Here is a 16230-nt window from a genome sequence, read left to right as displayed (position 1 = left end):
ATGGAGAGGGGAGGCCGGTATGCATGAGCAACTGCTGGCCTTCCATAGACAACCTTGCCCGGACCCGGACTTGTGCCTCGGAGGGTAACTTTCTAGGTGCAATCCTATGATCATTCATGACTGAAGGGGGTCTCCTATATATATATATATATATATATATATATATATACATGTGTGTGTGTGTGTGTGTGTACATCAGCAAATACGCTGGCAGATAGGAGCCATTCTTTGTGCAGGTAAAAAACAAAAGCTTGTCTGGTATGGTCATGTTTCCTCCCACAATTTACTGCCCCAAACCATTTTCTGGGACACAGTTATATATATAAAATAATAATAATAATAATAATAATAATAATAATAATAATAAGAAGAAGAAGAAGAAGAAGAAGAAGATGATGATGATGAAGAAGAATTGAAGAATTGAAGAAGAAGAAGAAGAAGAAGAAGAAAATGATGATGAAGAAGAATTGAAGAAGAGAAGAAGAAGAAGATGATGATGATGAAGAAGAATTGAAGATTGAAGAAGAAGAAGAAGAAGAAGAAATGTGAGAAAGAAGAATTGAAGAAGAAGAGAGTGAAGATGATGATGATGATGATGATGAAAAAGAATTGAAGAAGAATTGAGAAGAAGAAGAAGAAGAAGAAGAAGAAGAAGAAGAAGAAGAAGAAGAAGAAGAATCATTTCTACTGCAGGTGCAAGGGCCAGCAATTTTGAGTAGAGGGGGCAAGGCAATGACCCCAGTACTTGACTGGTACTTTATTCTATTGACTGTGAAAGATGAAAGGCAATGTTGACCCCAGCAGCATTTGAACTCTGAATGTAAAGAAGCCAAATGAATTATCAGCATTTTGTCTGACCATTTTAATGATTCCGTAAGCTTGCTTACACTGGTGGTATAAACAATGATTTCAGATTTTGGCACAAGGGTCAAGCAACTTCGGGGAATGAGGGAAATCATTACATTGACCCCACCACTCTTGCCACTATGCACAACTGGTACTTAAATTATTGACCTCCGAAAGGATGACAGGCAAAGTCGACCTCGGTAGAATTTGAACTCAGAATGTAAAGATGGATAAAATGCCACTACGCACTTTTTGCTTGGTGTGGTAACAATTCTGCCAACAATAACAACAAACAACAACAATAATGATAATAATGACACTAATAATAATAATAATAATAATAATAATAATAATAATAATGATAATAATGATGATGATGATGATGATAATAAAGCCTTTCTACTAAAGGCACAAGGCCTGAGATTTTGGGGTGAAGGGATTATTAGTCAATTACATCAACCTCAGTTTTCAACTGGGACCTATTTTATTGACCCCGAAAGAATGACCTTGGTGGAATTTGAACTCAAACTATAATGACTAAGCATTTTTCCCCAGCATCTTAATGATTCTGCCATCTTGCTGCCTTATCCAGGTAGGAATAATAATGATGATGATAATAATAATAATAATAATGATAATAATAACAATGATGATGATGATGATGATGGTGGTGGTGGTGGTGATGATGATGACGATGATGATGATTCTCTTTCCTTTCTCCCCTTTTATTTTCCTTTTTGCCATTTTTGCCTCCTATTTTAAAAAAAAAATCTTTCCTCTGTCTTTCTTCCCCTTTCTTTCTATCGCATGACTTTGTAAGTGAACTATCTGGTGTGTGTATTTAAGGGGCCTGCCAATGTATACAGTGAGTTTCTTTGCCCTAGGTGTCGGGAAAACACCCGGCAAAAAATAGAAACAAAATTGAAAGAAGATGATGATATGATGATGAGATGAAAAAGAATTGAAGAAGAAGAAGAAGAAGAAGAAGAAGAAGAAGAAGAAGAAGAAGAAGAAGAAGAGAGAAGAAGAAGAAGAAGAATCATTTCTACTGCAGGTGCAAGGGCCAGCAATTTTGAGTAGAGGGGCAAGGCAATGACCCCAGTACTTGACTGGTACTTTATTCTATTGACTGTGAAAGATGAAAGGCAATGTTGACCCCAGCAGCATTTGAACTCTGAATGTAAAGAAGCCAAATGAATATCAGCATTTTGTCTGACCATTTTAATGATTCCGTAAGCTTGCTTACACTGGTGGTATAAACAATGATTTCAGATTTTGGCACAAGGGTCAAGCAACTTCGGGGAATGAGGGAAATCAATTACATTGACCCCACCACTCTGCCACTAGTGCACAACTGGTACTTAAATTATTGACCTCCGAAAGGATGACAGGCAAAGTCGACCTCGGTAGAATTTGAACTCAGAATGTAAAGATGGATAAAATGCCACTAAGCACTTTGCTTGGTGTGGTAACAATTCTGCCAACAATAACAACAACAACAACAATAATGATAATAAGACAATAATAATAATAATAATAATAATAATAATAATAATAATAATGATAATAATGATGATGATGATGATGATAATAAAGCCTTTCTACTAAAGGCACAAGGCCTGAGATTTTGGGGTGAAGGGATTATTAGTCAATTACATCAACCTCAGTTTTCAACTGGGACCTATTTTATTGACCCCGAAAGAATGACCTTGGTGGAATTTGAACTCAAACTATAAGACTAAGCATTTTTCCCCAGCATCTTAATGATTCTGCCATCTTGCTGCCTTATCCAGGTAGGAATAATAATGATGATGATAATAATAATAATAATAATGATAATAATAACAATGATGATGATGATGATGATGGTGGTGGTGGTGGTGATGATGATGACGATGATGATGATTCTCTTTCTTTCTTCCCCTTTTATTTTCCTTTTTGCCATTTTTGCCTCCTATTTTAAAAAAAAATCTTTCCTCTGTCTTTCTTCCCCTTTCTTTCTATCGCATGACTTTGTAAGTGAACTATCTGGTGTGTGTATTTTAAGGGGCCTGCCAATGTATACAGTGAGTTTCTTTGCCCTAGGTGTCGGGAAAACACCCGGCAAAAAATAGAAACAAAATTGAAAGAAGATGATGATAATAACAATAATGATAATAATAATAATAATAATAAGGATAATGGTTTCAAATTTTACCACAAGGATAGCCATTGTGGGGAAAGGGGACTAGTTGATTACATCGACCCCAGTGTTTCCCTGGTACTTAATTTATTGACCCCGAAAGGATGAAAGGTAAAGTCGACCTCGGTGGAATTTGGACTCTCAACGTAAAGACATACGAAATGCCTATTTTTTTACTACCCACAAGGGGCTAAACACAGAGAGGACAAGCAAGGACAGACAGACGGATTAAGTCGATTACATCGACTCCAGTATGTAACTGGTACTTATTTAATAGACCCCGAAAGGATGAAAGGCAAAGTCGACCTCGGCTGAATTTGAACTCAGAACGTAACGGCAGACGAAATACGTCTACGCATTTCGCCCGGCGTGCTAACGTTTCTGCCAGCTCGCCGCCTTCTACAGACAGAATATTGTCGTTGTGATAGGCGACAGTTTACGAAATTTAAGCGATATAAAAGTATAAGGGAGGTAACTCTATGCGAATCGAAGTTATTTCAGTTCCGAGTATTTGTGTGTTCGAATTCTTGTAAACTAGGAAACTGGATTTTATAACTGATACGAATGTATGATTTACAAATATAGGGAAGAGCGTAAAATTAGAGATATATAGACACTGATAATACAAGTAGTGGATGCCCTGATGCAGTACCAGGCTGTGGCTCTCATGGCTTTTGATCTGAACTCATTGGAAGTGTTATCACGTACGTGGTTGTGTCTTGGTGTAAAAGATGGGCTATAGCAAATATTCTGCTCAATATCACAGATTTGCTTGTCAATTGCTTGACCTTAACCAGTTGAGCATGTCCCTTGGTGGCTGACAGTATGTGCATCTCTGATCACGAGTAGAAGTAGTCGGGGAGCATCAGAGTCATGTGTTGATAGGAATTTTGGGGGGGTTTGGATAATTCACCTCTGGAAGCATGGGTGTTTTGTGCTTCATCAGTAAACAACCTTCTGAATGGGATAGGCTACTCAACCAGAAGAAAATTTTAACTGGGCTCCACTTGCAAGGTCATGTGCTGTTTATCTTGATATGAGATCACCATGTCGCGCATATATGGTTGTGATGCATGTGTCTAGTGTACCCTTATCAGACGGTTAGTCATGATGGGTATATTGGGCTTTGTATATTTGTACTCCAGTGTCACTTTGATATCATGCGCTGCTCTCTTACTCACTCACTCAATAATAGTGATAATGATGATGATGATGATGATGATGATGATGATGATGATGATGATAATAATAATAATCCTTTCTACTATAGGCATAAGTAGACGTTACTGATGGAAAATCATGGCACTGTAAACGTAGTAAATGGAGCAAATCTGTTCGTTACCCATTCATTTTTTGAGAGAAGTCATATTTCGCCAGTGTGAATGTTGTCAAAAATAGTGTAAAAATTTGACTTATCTCCCACTTGATTTTTATTTACTTTTTTAAAAATCTAACCAAAGTGAAGAATTACGATATATATATATATATATGCATGCATGTATGTATGTGTGTATGTATGTATGCATGCATGTGTGTATGTATGTATGTATGTATGTATGTATGTATGTATGTATGTATGTATGTATGTATGTATGTATGTATGTATGTCTTTGTGTCTATGATTGTTCCCCCATCATCGTTTGACAACCGATGTTGGTGTGTTTACGTCTCCGCAACTTAACGGTTCGTCAAAAAACATCGAATAAGTACCAGGCTTACAAAGACTAAGTCCTGGGGGCGGGTCGATTTCTTCGACTAAAAAACCCTTTAATGCGTAGCTCCAGCATGGCCGCATTCAAAATGACTGACACGCGTAAAGGAACAAAGAAAGAATGTATGCGTGCGTGTGTGTATATGTGTAGTATACTTTGGTACTTGTCAGTTCAAACGTTCATAACGGTACTGAAATCCATGGGACGAGAATTGTGAAGTTGTCTCTCAACTTGATACACTCATGGGAGACAACTCATTCATTAACTTTTGCATTTCTGAGATGGCTGAACCAAATCTCGATTGGTGAGATGGGTACGTCTTTACGATCGATAAAATAAGTTGTAATCGATTTAATGGATTGCAACACACTCTTCCCATTTCAATTGATAATCGACCTAGGCAAAATGTGAAAAATCTAGCCTTCATTTCTGATTGGTTATTATGTAATCCGTATTAAATACATACCATGTGAACAGGACGTACATCTTACTGGACATGGATATCTATATATATATATATATATATATAAAGATGAGAATGTGAGTCTGTGTATGTGTGTGTGTCTGTGTGAATCCCTAAAACTTGAGAACTACGCAACCAATTTCATTAAAATTTTCACGTGCATGTAGTGTCATAGGCAAAAAAAATGCAAAAGAGATATTTTCTTCAAACTTGGCGTGAAGGAAGGAAAGACTATGGGTTTTCTCAAGAAGTTTTTTTTTTTGCCTTAACTCGTTAACAAACCAAAAAATTCATTGAAATAAAGGCATGCTTAATTATTTTTAATGAAAAGAAAACACTGATTGCTTTTTATTCAACAGATATGATTCAGCACCGTCCATTGGACGTGGGCATTTTGCTCGTGTGTATATATATATATATATATATATATATATATATATATATATATATATATATATATATATACTCTTTTACTTGTTTCAGTCATTTGACTGCGGCCATGCTGGAGCACCGCCTTTAGTCGAGCAATCGACCCCGGGATTTATTCTTTGTAAGCCCAGTACTTATTCTATCTATCGTCTCTATTGCCGAACCGCTAAGTTACGGGGACGAAAACACACCAGCATCGGTTGTCAAGCAATGCAAGGGGGACAAACACAGACACACAAACAACACACACACACACATACCACACAACACACACACACACATATATATATATATAATATATATATATATTATATATACATATATACGACAGGCTTCTTTCAGTTTCCGTCTACCAAATCCACTCACAAGGCATTGGTCGGTCCGGGGCTATAGCAGAAGACACTTGCCCAAGATGCCACGCAGTGGGACTGAACCGGGAACCATGTGGTTGGTTAGCAAGCTACTTACCACACAGCCACTCCTATATATATAGCTGAAATTTTTCTTTGGGTTTTTTTGTAGAAGTTGCTTTTCACCTGTTTAGTAAGAAATTTTATTGCATAGCAAGCTTCCTACTGCATACTTCAAACTAATACACCTGATTGTTGTCCCCTCACCTGTCTTCGTCTTTTGCTTTTTATAAATTTGAATCAGACACACACGCGTATATATATATGTGTGTATGTGTATATATACAAATGTGTGTATATTTGTGTGTGTGTGTAGATATAAAAAAGGAACAACATAGACATAAAGAATGTGAATGAGATTGAGAGAGATATAAGAAGGCAGAGAGAGAGAGAGAGAGAGAGAGAGAGAGAGAGAGAGAGAGAGAGAGAGAGAGAGAGAGAGAGAGAGAGAGAGAGAGAGAGAGAAATACAGACATGCAGAGACAAAGAGAGAAAGAAAGATACAGAGATAAAGAGAAACAGACAGAGAGAAATGAGAGACAGACAAATTCAAAGACAGACTCAAACAACAAAATCTTTAAAGTATATCTTTTAAAAGAAGGAACAACACACTGGATAACTTAATCGTAGATGCTGAAAACCTGATGAGACAGTGTGGTCATGACTGGAACGCTTTTTGATCACTCGTCTGCGCAGTGTGGAATGCCATGCTTGATCAGCTCTGCTCAAGCAGTTATATAGCGAGAAGGTTTCCAGCCGTGACCACTACGTTTATTTTCAGGATTACACTATCCAGTATGTCCTTCCTTTTCCTAAGACGTCGGTGTGATGGAAACATAATTTAGTTATCATTTCTAACAGGTCGAACGATCACATAAAGGCTTCTTTATTGAATGGTATATTTCATGGTTGATGTAGTTATTATTATTTAGTACCAGAAAGGCGGTGAGCTGGCAGAATCGTCCGTTCAAATTCCGCCGAGGTCAACTTTCAGGGTCAATAAATTAAGTACCAGTGAAACACTGGAGTCGATGTAGTCGATTATCTCCCTCCCCAAATTTCAAGCCTGACTAGTATGATCGTTAGCACACTGGCGGTATTACATTCTGAGTTCAAATTCCACTGGGGTCGACTTTGCCTTTCATCCTTTCGGGGTCGATAAATTAAGTACTAGTTACGCACTAGGGTAGATGTAGTCGATTAGCCCCTCCTCTAAAATTTAAGGCCTTGTGCCCGTAGTAGAAAGGAGTATTATTATTATTATTATTATTATTATTATTATTATTATTATTATTATTATTAGGGCGGTGAGCTGGGAGAATCGTTAGCACGCCGGGCAAAATGCTTAGCGGCATTTCGTCCGTCTTTACGTTCCGAGTTCAAATTCCACCGAGATCGACTTTGCTTTCATCCTTTCGATGAATTTCAGGCCTCGTGGCTTTAGTAGAAAATATTATTTAGCATTAGCCGGCGTGCCGGCAGAATCGTTAGCACTTCCGACAAGGTGTCTAGCGGCATTCGTTCTGGCTCTTTATTTTCTGAGTTCAAATTCTGCCAGGGACGATTTTTGCCTTTCATCCTTTCGGGGACAAGTACTGGGATAGATGTAACCAGTTTGTCTCCTCTTATTAGAATTGCTGGTTTTGTGACAAAATCATAATTATTTGGGCCCAGATCAGCTCCAAGCCAACCGACTGACGATCAAATAGTGTCCAAGGCAAGACCATTCCGTATTTTTTCAGCAATATTTTTTTCAGTATCTTAGAACTATGCGATCCAATGTGTCTTTTTTGCTTCAAGAATATACTAAGGTATGATTAGAGGGGGATTTGGCCACCATTTCTAGTAAGACGAGCGATCATGCAGTGAATTTGTCTGCATTTTTCTTTGTCTGTTCGTCTCTCTATCTCTCTTTCTCTCCAATTTTGTGTTTCTCTTTGAGTCTGTCTGTCTCTCATTTCTCTCTTTCTGTTCCTTTCTTGTTCTCTGTATCTTTCTTTCTCTCTTTGTCTCTGCATGTCTGTATCTCTCTCTCTCTCTCTCCTCTCTCTCTCTCTCTCTGTCTTCCTATATCTCTCCCACTCTCATTCACATTCTTTATGTCTGTGTCTGTTTCTCTTTGTCTCTTTCTTCCCTTTCTCCTCTTTCTTTTCTCTCTCGCTACTGCTTCCTTTTTCTCCACTCTCTTTTTTCTGACTCTTTCTCTCTGTTTATCTCTTTCCTCCTACTGCTTCCCTCTCTCTTTCTCTTTCGCCCTCTTTCTTTTTTCTCATTACCCAGTCTATCTCTGTCTGTCTGTCTGTCTGTCTGTCTGTCTGTCTGTCTGTCTGTCTCTCTCTGTCTTTTTCTCTCTCTCTATGTGTCTTTGTCTCTCTCTCTCTCTCTCTCTCTCTCTCTGTCTTTGTCTCTCTCTGTCTCTTTCTCTCTCTCTCGTCTTTGTCTCTCTCTCCTCTCTCTCTGTATTTGTCTCTCTCTCTCTCTCTATGTCTTTCTCTCTCTCTCTCTCTCTCTGTACTTGTCTCTCTCTCTCCTCTCTCTCTGTATTTGTCTCTCTCTCTCTCTGTCTGTCTCTCTCTCTCTCTCTCTCTCTCTCTCTCTGTCTGTCTCTCTCTGTCTTTGTCTCTCTCTCTCTCTGGTGTCTTGTCTCTCTCTCTCTCTCTCTGTCTCTCTCTCTCTGGTGTCTTGTCTCTCTCTCTCTGTCTTTGTCTCTCTCTCTATGTCTTTCTCTCTCTCTCTCTCTCTGTCTTTGTCTCCCCCCTCTCTCTCAATCAACCAATCAATCGTTCAATCTGCAAACCGCATCTTATTGTCACAGTGAGTTATCTCCCCGCTATTTCTCAGCCTCGACAGAATGCGCATGCGTATGCTGTCATTATTAGTGCATTAAACACTTAAGTAAGACGTGTCATAACCCTTAAGACAGGTGACCGGGTTTCAAAAAGATGTTTCTCCTAAAATTATGTCTAATTATCAATTCTTTTTTCATGACAGAGGCCAGCGTACCTCGTCCTCGGGGTGTATCGATAACCAGTAAGTATATTTCTTTATTTTGGCAAAACATAGCCATATATTTTAACCACCTTATTATTCCACTTCGCTTAAAACCCGGGACCAGAACCAACGGGCACCTTCCCTTTTTCTGATCATGTTTTGCCTTCATAAACTTTTCTTTGTATTGTTTTTCTTTCTTTCTTTCTTTCAGCCTGTTATTTTTCTTTATCATTTACATAAACATTACCTATCATTATATATATATATATATATATAGCTGAAATTTTCGTTTGAGTTTGTTTTACAGGTGTGTTCTAACTTAAACCGGAAAATTTGGTATTAACTTAATTGTTAAAGATTATACAACACAGAGATAATAAATTAGACTTTATATATATATGCATATATATATATATATTATATATATATATATATATATATATAAATGTATATTTCTTTGCAATTAAACTTGCATCGAAGTTAAATGCTAAATTTGTATATGTATATGATATAACGTATACGAAATATTACATATAATATCTTACAGTTATTTATAATAGTATGAATGGGCAAACAGTTGTTTTTCGACCCATCTCGCAACGAATTATTAAATTCCACGTCTTTCTCTAGTATCTTCCCACAGTTTCGCAAAGCCTACGTCCCTGTATTTGATGTTCAAAAATTATATCGGATGATTTTTGCTATTAATTCCTAGACGGGTTAATTTGGAAGTTAAAACTAGAAATATATTGTTCGTTCTTCCCACCAGACTAGATTTAAAGTGACTACCACAGCCATATTGGCGGTTTGTATCAATATAATAAATAACCCGTAAACAAGTTGTTTTAACGTCCACTTTTGCAAACTTGTACGGGTCAGACGGAATTTGTTGGGACAAATTTTCATCAGCCGGATGTACTTCTTGTCGCCAACCCTCACCTGTTTCCAGGCAAGATGGTACTACTTAAATACAGAGGTCCCGACGCATCTAGGTGACCCCCAAACTAGCCCTAACGAGTGTGCACTGTAAAAACATCTTTGCGTCGATGCATCGGGACCTCTGTATTTAAGTAGTGCCAGTAAGGTAATATTCCTTAGTTACAGGACCTGTTTTTTACAGCAATTGGAAACAAGGGGCAATGCTTATATGATAGTGACTCTTGTTTACGACATGTATGTATACGACAGGCTTCTTTCAGTTTCCGTTTAGCAGCTGTACTGAGAAGGGTTTAGTCCTGGGATTATAGTAGATGCTTATCCAAGGTTATCATTTAGTGTCCGTTTTCCATGCTGGCATGGGTTAGACGGTTTCACTTGAACTGGTAAGCTAGAGAGCTGCACCAGGCTCCTGTCTGTTTTGGCTTTGTACCTACAGCCAGACGCCCTTCCAAATGCCATCCATTCCACAGAGTGTACTGGATACCTTTTACCTGTTACTAGCGCTGGTCAGGACTATGATTTCACTAAGCTTGACGTGTCATCTCAAGCACAGCAAATTGCCAACAGTCTTGGAGGCACTACAAGGAACTTGCACTCTGCTAGCACAGTTCTCAGTCATTGGGTCACATAGATCTTCACACGAGAAAGGTTGGACACAACACACAGGCACGCATAAACACCTACCATGTTGAGGTTAATTACAGGGACGGTAGGAATGGTGTGTGATAATCTAGGCAAACATATATAAGAAAATTCATTCAATCAACAGTAATCTTTGCCTTAACCCCCACCTCCAATGGTGTGGGCCTTGTGCCAGTATCAAAAATCATTCTTTTACTTTGTGTATATTCATCTCCCCACCTCTCTATCTATATATAAATAAAATGTTTTTTGTTTATTTTTTTTAGTGGCTTCCTTCTATACAGGACAAGCTGAAAATTTCAGTTGCCTTGACAACTCATTGGTCGTTCCATTCAATTATGTTAATGATGATTATTGTGATTGCCCAGATGGCTCTGATGAACCAGGTGAGTAACTACTTGAAATTTTTTTTTTTTTTGGTTTTAACACCTGATAATCAATTCTATAAACTTGAAATAGAAATTTACAAAATATGTGAGTTAGCATTTGATAAGAAGTAAGTTGATTAACTTAGAGGTAAACTAGACTTTAAGGAATATGATCTTATCTGTTATGAGTCATCTGAAAGGTAAGTTTATCATCATCATTGTTCGACCGTGGTTGAGACAATGGAATTTACCATGTTACGCCAGACTTCACAGTCCATCATACCATAACGGAGGTCCTGTTGCTGGATGCCTGTATCCCTGGAGATTACATCAGGGTAGGAGAGTGTGCACCCTCTGGTATCGCGAGCAGATGGCTTCCAGAGGAGAAGAGTAGAAATTACCTTGCTTTCAACTTTACAACAATGTCCAGCAAACTGGACTCTTCTACCTTTCACAAGAGATGATACAGGTGGTAGTTTCCCATATATTTGTACTTTGGTTGGATGACGCTTCCACGAGAGATTTTGAGCTCTCATAAGGAGGCGAGTGAAAGTTCCATCCAACCGCCTCTCAAGCTTCTTTGATAATGTCCAGGTTTCTGAGCCATATAGTAGAATTGGTTCGACTGTGGCTTTGAAGATTTTAAGTTTGAAAATTGGTTCGTTTAACTATCCTGGATAGTGTAACTGATAACCTTATCTTTACTTACTGGCACTAACTAATATAATAAATGCTGCTTGTAACATTTCAAAAAAGCTGTTCATCAAATTATTATATTTAATTTCTTTTACCAGGTACTGCTGCATGTATAAATGGTAAATTTCATTGCACCAATGCAGGCTATATTCCAAATTACATTCCATCTTCAAGAGTTAATGATGGTTTCTGTGGTAGGTTTTTCTTTTTCTGTTTTCATATTTACAAAGCCAAACCATTCTATAAATATTGACAAAAAATATTTCCCAGAGTGTTTTTTTTCTTCTCTTTCTTTATCTCCTCCTCCCTTGTGAGAAGGATGACACAAATGACCTGATCCATATCAGGTCCCTGATCCAAATCAGTAATGGTGATTTCTCCTGAAGACTTCCAAGGGAGGTGATGCTGTTAAACTAGCCGACAGATAAAATCTACAGTACCAAAAGATTTACTGTCCACCAGCTTCACTTATAGCCTTGGGGGCAACATGAGGCTATCCCAAGAGATATATATTTAAGGGTCCTTGAGGGATTGAGCCACAAAACATGGTTGAGAAGCAATCTTAACTACGTAACAATACTTTTCCCCTCTACATTCTAAGTTTTGATTCTGTTTCCACTTGGGGTCAGTGAAATAAGACATGATCTAGTGTTAAAGGGTCAATACAAATTAAGACTAGAAACGTTAGCACGCTGGATGAAATGCTTAACGGTATTTCGCCTGTCTTGACGTTCTGAGTTCAAATTCTGCTGTGGTCAACTTTGCCTTTCATCCTTTCGGGGTCGATAAATGAAGTACCAGTTTCGTACTGGGGTTGATTTAATCGACTGGTCCCCTCCCCCAAAATTTCGGGCCTTGTGCCTAGAATAGAAGAAAAAAAAACCTTTACAAGTGTTGGCTCTTGTCTCAGTATAAGAAAGCCTTGTTGTTGATCCCTGATTTAGATTTGATCCAGCAAACCAATGATGACCAAAAACCTTTAACTCGTGACCAAAGATTCCCTAATCGGAACTACATTATCTAATGCTTCCATATTTTTAAGACAGTGGGTGTGTAAATAGAGGGATATTTGGCTTCAATTCTACCAGGTTGAGTGGTCAATGTGTCAGCTACCTGATTCACTAGAAATTTAGTTGGGATGAGATAGCAGAGTGGTGGGGTTAGTGCTGGTCACTTCCTATTTTACAATTTGGGTAACGTACCGGTGTTAAGTGGGATGAGTACCTTGGACACTTAGGATCATTTTCCTTCTTTAGATGGATTTTGTTAATGTTATTGTTATCTAAAGATGTTTATCTTTTTAATCAGATTGCTGTGATGGAACTGATGAATTCTCAGAAATCATCTCTTGTCCTAATAAATGCATGTAAGTTATATTGTTGTTTCATTGTCTTTCAATTTGCTTCTTTGTCAGTCTTAATTGTTTTTCTCATTTCTCTTTCTGCTTTTTGTTATAGCATCACATAAAAAGCACCCAGCCCACACCACTGTAAAGTGGCTGGTGTTAGTGGTCTGCGGCTTGATGCCCTTCCTAAGTTCAGCTCTTCTGCTTGCCAGCTCTGGTCAAACCATACAACCCATACCAGCATGGAGAATGGACATTAAATGACGATGACATACACACACACACATCTCGTTTTAATGTTTGCTTTTCCATGCTGGCATGTGTTGGATGGAACATGAGGCAGATTTTCTTTGAGTGGATGTCCATCTTATCGCCAACACTCCCCTGTTTCCAAGTAAGGTGATTCCCCCCCCACCCCATGGTCCAGGCATGTTTTTGTAGAATCTTGGAAATGAATGATATTCTTTTCCAACAATCACAAGATGTCAAAACAAGACCAGCCTAAACATACCCACACGCACATTATTGATACCATACACTGTATTTTATGTGTTCCTGAGCAGTGGAATACTACCAGGGGAAATGTCTCTTTAAGACGAGTGTTGAAAAACACTGAATACTCAAACTGTGAATGTTCGAGAACAGTCGATATCGATATATACACACTCTTACAGAACATCGAACACTGTTTGTTTTTTGTACAATTTTGAACTATATATATATATCACTGTGATCACTGTGACCGACCAGGCTATCAGATGTTGCTACACATCACTGGTCACAATGTGCTTCGCATTGTTTTAGCCTTTAAATGACGCCACCCCTCTGGCTAAGCCAGCAGGCCAACAGAAGAAAGAGAGAGAAACTGAAGACTGAAACTTACTGTGCATCTTATTTTAACAATTGCAGAGAATTGGGTAAGAAGGCAATGGAAGAACGTATGAAAGTGCACAAGATGCAGATGGAAGGTTTTGCTAAAAAGCAAGAATTCATCAATGAGGGCAAAAAAGCAAAAGAAGAAAAGAAGGTAAGTAGCTTTTTTTTATCTTTTGTTTCATTCATTAGGCTGTGGCCATGCTGGGGCACCGCTTTGAAGGGTTTCCTTGATCAAACCATCCCCAATACTTATTTTAACCGTGGCAAAAGAGGCGGTTAAAATAAGTATTGGGGATGGTTTGATCAAGTAAACTCTTCAAGGTGGTGCCCCAGCATGGCCAAACTGCTCTGGGGGATGTAAACATACCAACACCTGGTGACAAGCAGTGGTGGTTCGGGCAAACATATACATACATTATATAAACCCAAAGCTCTTCAGCTTTTAACTAAAGTGCCGACACATGTTAGTTACAAGCTGAAGAGCTATGTATATATATATATATATATATACACACACACACACACACACACACAGCTTTTCAACCTGTGACTAAAGTGTCACTGCATGAAACTCTTGGCCCTTGAGTCACTCTGTTGCAGCTGCTAAATATTAATAAAATATATTACACACACACACACACACAAAATCTCAAAAGTAAACCTGCCATTATTTTTGAAAGATTTATTGCTAGAAACAGTATGTTGACATATGTATATATATAAAGGAGCACTCTGTCAGTTATGACGAGTGTCCCAGCTGATACGATCAACGGAACAGCTTGCTCGTGAAATTAACATGCAAGTGGCTGAGCACTCCACAGACACGTGTACCCTTAACGTAGTTCTTGGGGGATATTCAGCGTGACACAGAGTGTGACAAGGCTGGCCCCTTTGAAATACAGGTACAACTCATTTTTTACCAGCTGAGTGAACTGGAGCAACATGAAATAAAGTGATTAAAATTTCATTTTGAATTAGTAATATTTTTGTCTTTTTTTTTTAAATCTCTTTTTTTTATATAGAGCAAACTGATAGAGTTGGAGGCACTGAAAATTGCAGCCGAACAGCACAAGACAGAAATGGAAGGTAATATGTTTAATATTTATTAAATCATACCTATTACCTTCTTTTTTTTTTTTTTTGTGTAGAAGTACTCTGAAGTCGACCTCGGCAGAATTTGAACTCTGAACATAAAGCTTGATGAAAGGCTATTAAGCATATTATCAGCATGCTAACAATTCTGCCAGCCTGCCACCTTTTGTAACATAAATATGAAATTCTGATGGAAGGGTTTATTTTAGATAATTTTAAAGCACAAAGTATCATAGAACAGGGGTTGCCTCAGGCAGGTTGGTATCAAAAGGGTTAAGTATTGGCTGTGGCATATACATTTAACCATTATTTAAATAATGATTTATCCATTATTCTAGCATAAATCGAAACATTATTTGCAAAGATAGTTGCAAATGTTGTGTAATGCTTCCTAGCATTCTTTTGCTTTATTGTTTACCTGTAATTAAATATGGCAGTGCAAACAAAAAAAATATGTGAACAAATTGTAGCATTGATGATGGCTGATATAATAAAAAAAAAGGCTTTTTTCATACTCTTTTACTTGTTTCAGTCATTTGACTGTAGCCATGCTGGAGCACTGCCTTTAGTCGAGCAAATTGACCCCAGGACTTATTCTTTGTAAGCCTAGTACTTATTCTATTGGTCACGTTTGCCAAACCGCTGAGTTACAGGGACTAAAACACACCGGCATCGGTTGTCAAGCGATATTGGGGGGGACAAACAGACACACACACACATATATATATTATATATACACATATATACAACGGGCTTCTTTCAGTTTCCATCTACCAAATCCACTCACAAGGCTTTGGTCGGCCTGAGACTGTAGTAGACTCTTACCCAAGGTGCTACGCAGTGGGACTGAACCCAGAACCATGTGGTTGGTAAGCAAGCTACTTACCACACAGCCATTCCTACGTCTACACTGTTAATGAAATTGAAGGATGACCATTTTGAATTGTAAATATGTGCAAAAATATTGGTTTGAAATTTTGGCTGAAGGTCAGCAATTTCTGGAGAAGGGATGAGTCAATTACGTTGACCCTAGGACTCAACATGCACTTATTTTATCAACCCAGAAAGGGGGAAAGGCAAAGTCAACCTCAGTGGAATTTGAACTCAGAATGTAAAGATGGACGAAATATATGTAAAATATTGTCAACGATTATGACAATCAACCTGTAAACTTTCATTAACCTAAAGCTTTTTATTTTATGATTAAATTGATAACGAGCATATATATATATAGATATA

General features: G+C 38.0%; 1 protein-coding gene across 2 annotated transcripts in view; it reads left to right on the top strand.

Annotated features, from left to right (window-relative positions):
• The first annotated feature begins 8907 nt into the window (after window positions 1-8907).
• The window catches only part of LOC115223446 (glucosidase 2 subunit beta), a 45585-nt gene continuing 38262 nt past the window's right edge, over window positions 8908-16230 (top strand). For both annotated transcript variants that reach the window (XM_029794003.2, XM_029794002.2), the window contains exons 1-6: window positions 8908-9072; window positions 10881-11000; window positions 11777-11872; window positions 12987-13044; window positions 13933-14050; window positions 14922-14985. In XM_029794003.2, the coding sequence (XP_029649863.1) occupies window positions 8985-9072; window positions 10881-11000; window positions 11777-11872; window positions 12987-13044; window positions 13933-14050; window positions 14922-14985 (544 nt within the window). In that variant the 5' untranslated portion in view covers window positions 8908-8984. The remainder of the gene's footprint in view (window positions 9073-10880; window positions 11001-11776; window positions 11873-12986; window positions 13045-13932; window positions 14051-14921; window positions 14986-16230) is intronic.

Source organism: Octopus sinensis, linkage group LG23 (genome assembly GCF_006345805.1).
Source record: "Octopus sinensis linkage group LG23, ASM634580v1, whole genome shotgun sequence".
In the NCBI taxonomy this organism is placed as follows: domain Eukaryota; kingdom Metazoa; phylum Mollusca; class Cephalopoda; order Octopoda; family Octopodidae; genus Octopus; species Octopus sinensis.
Note: the sequence above shows the minus strand (reverse complement) of the source record. Positions and strands in the feature narration are given on the sequence as shown.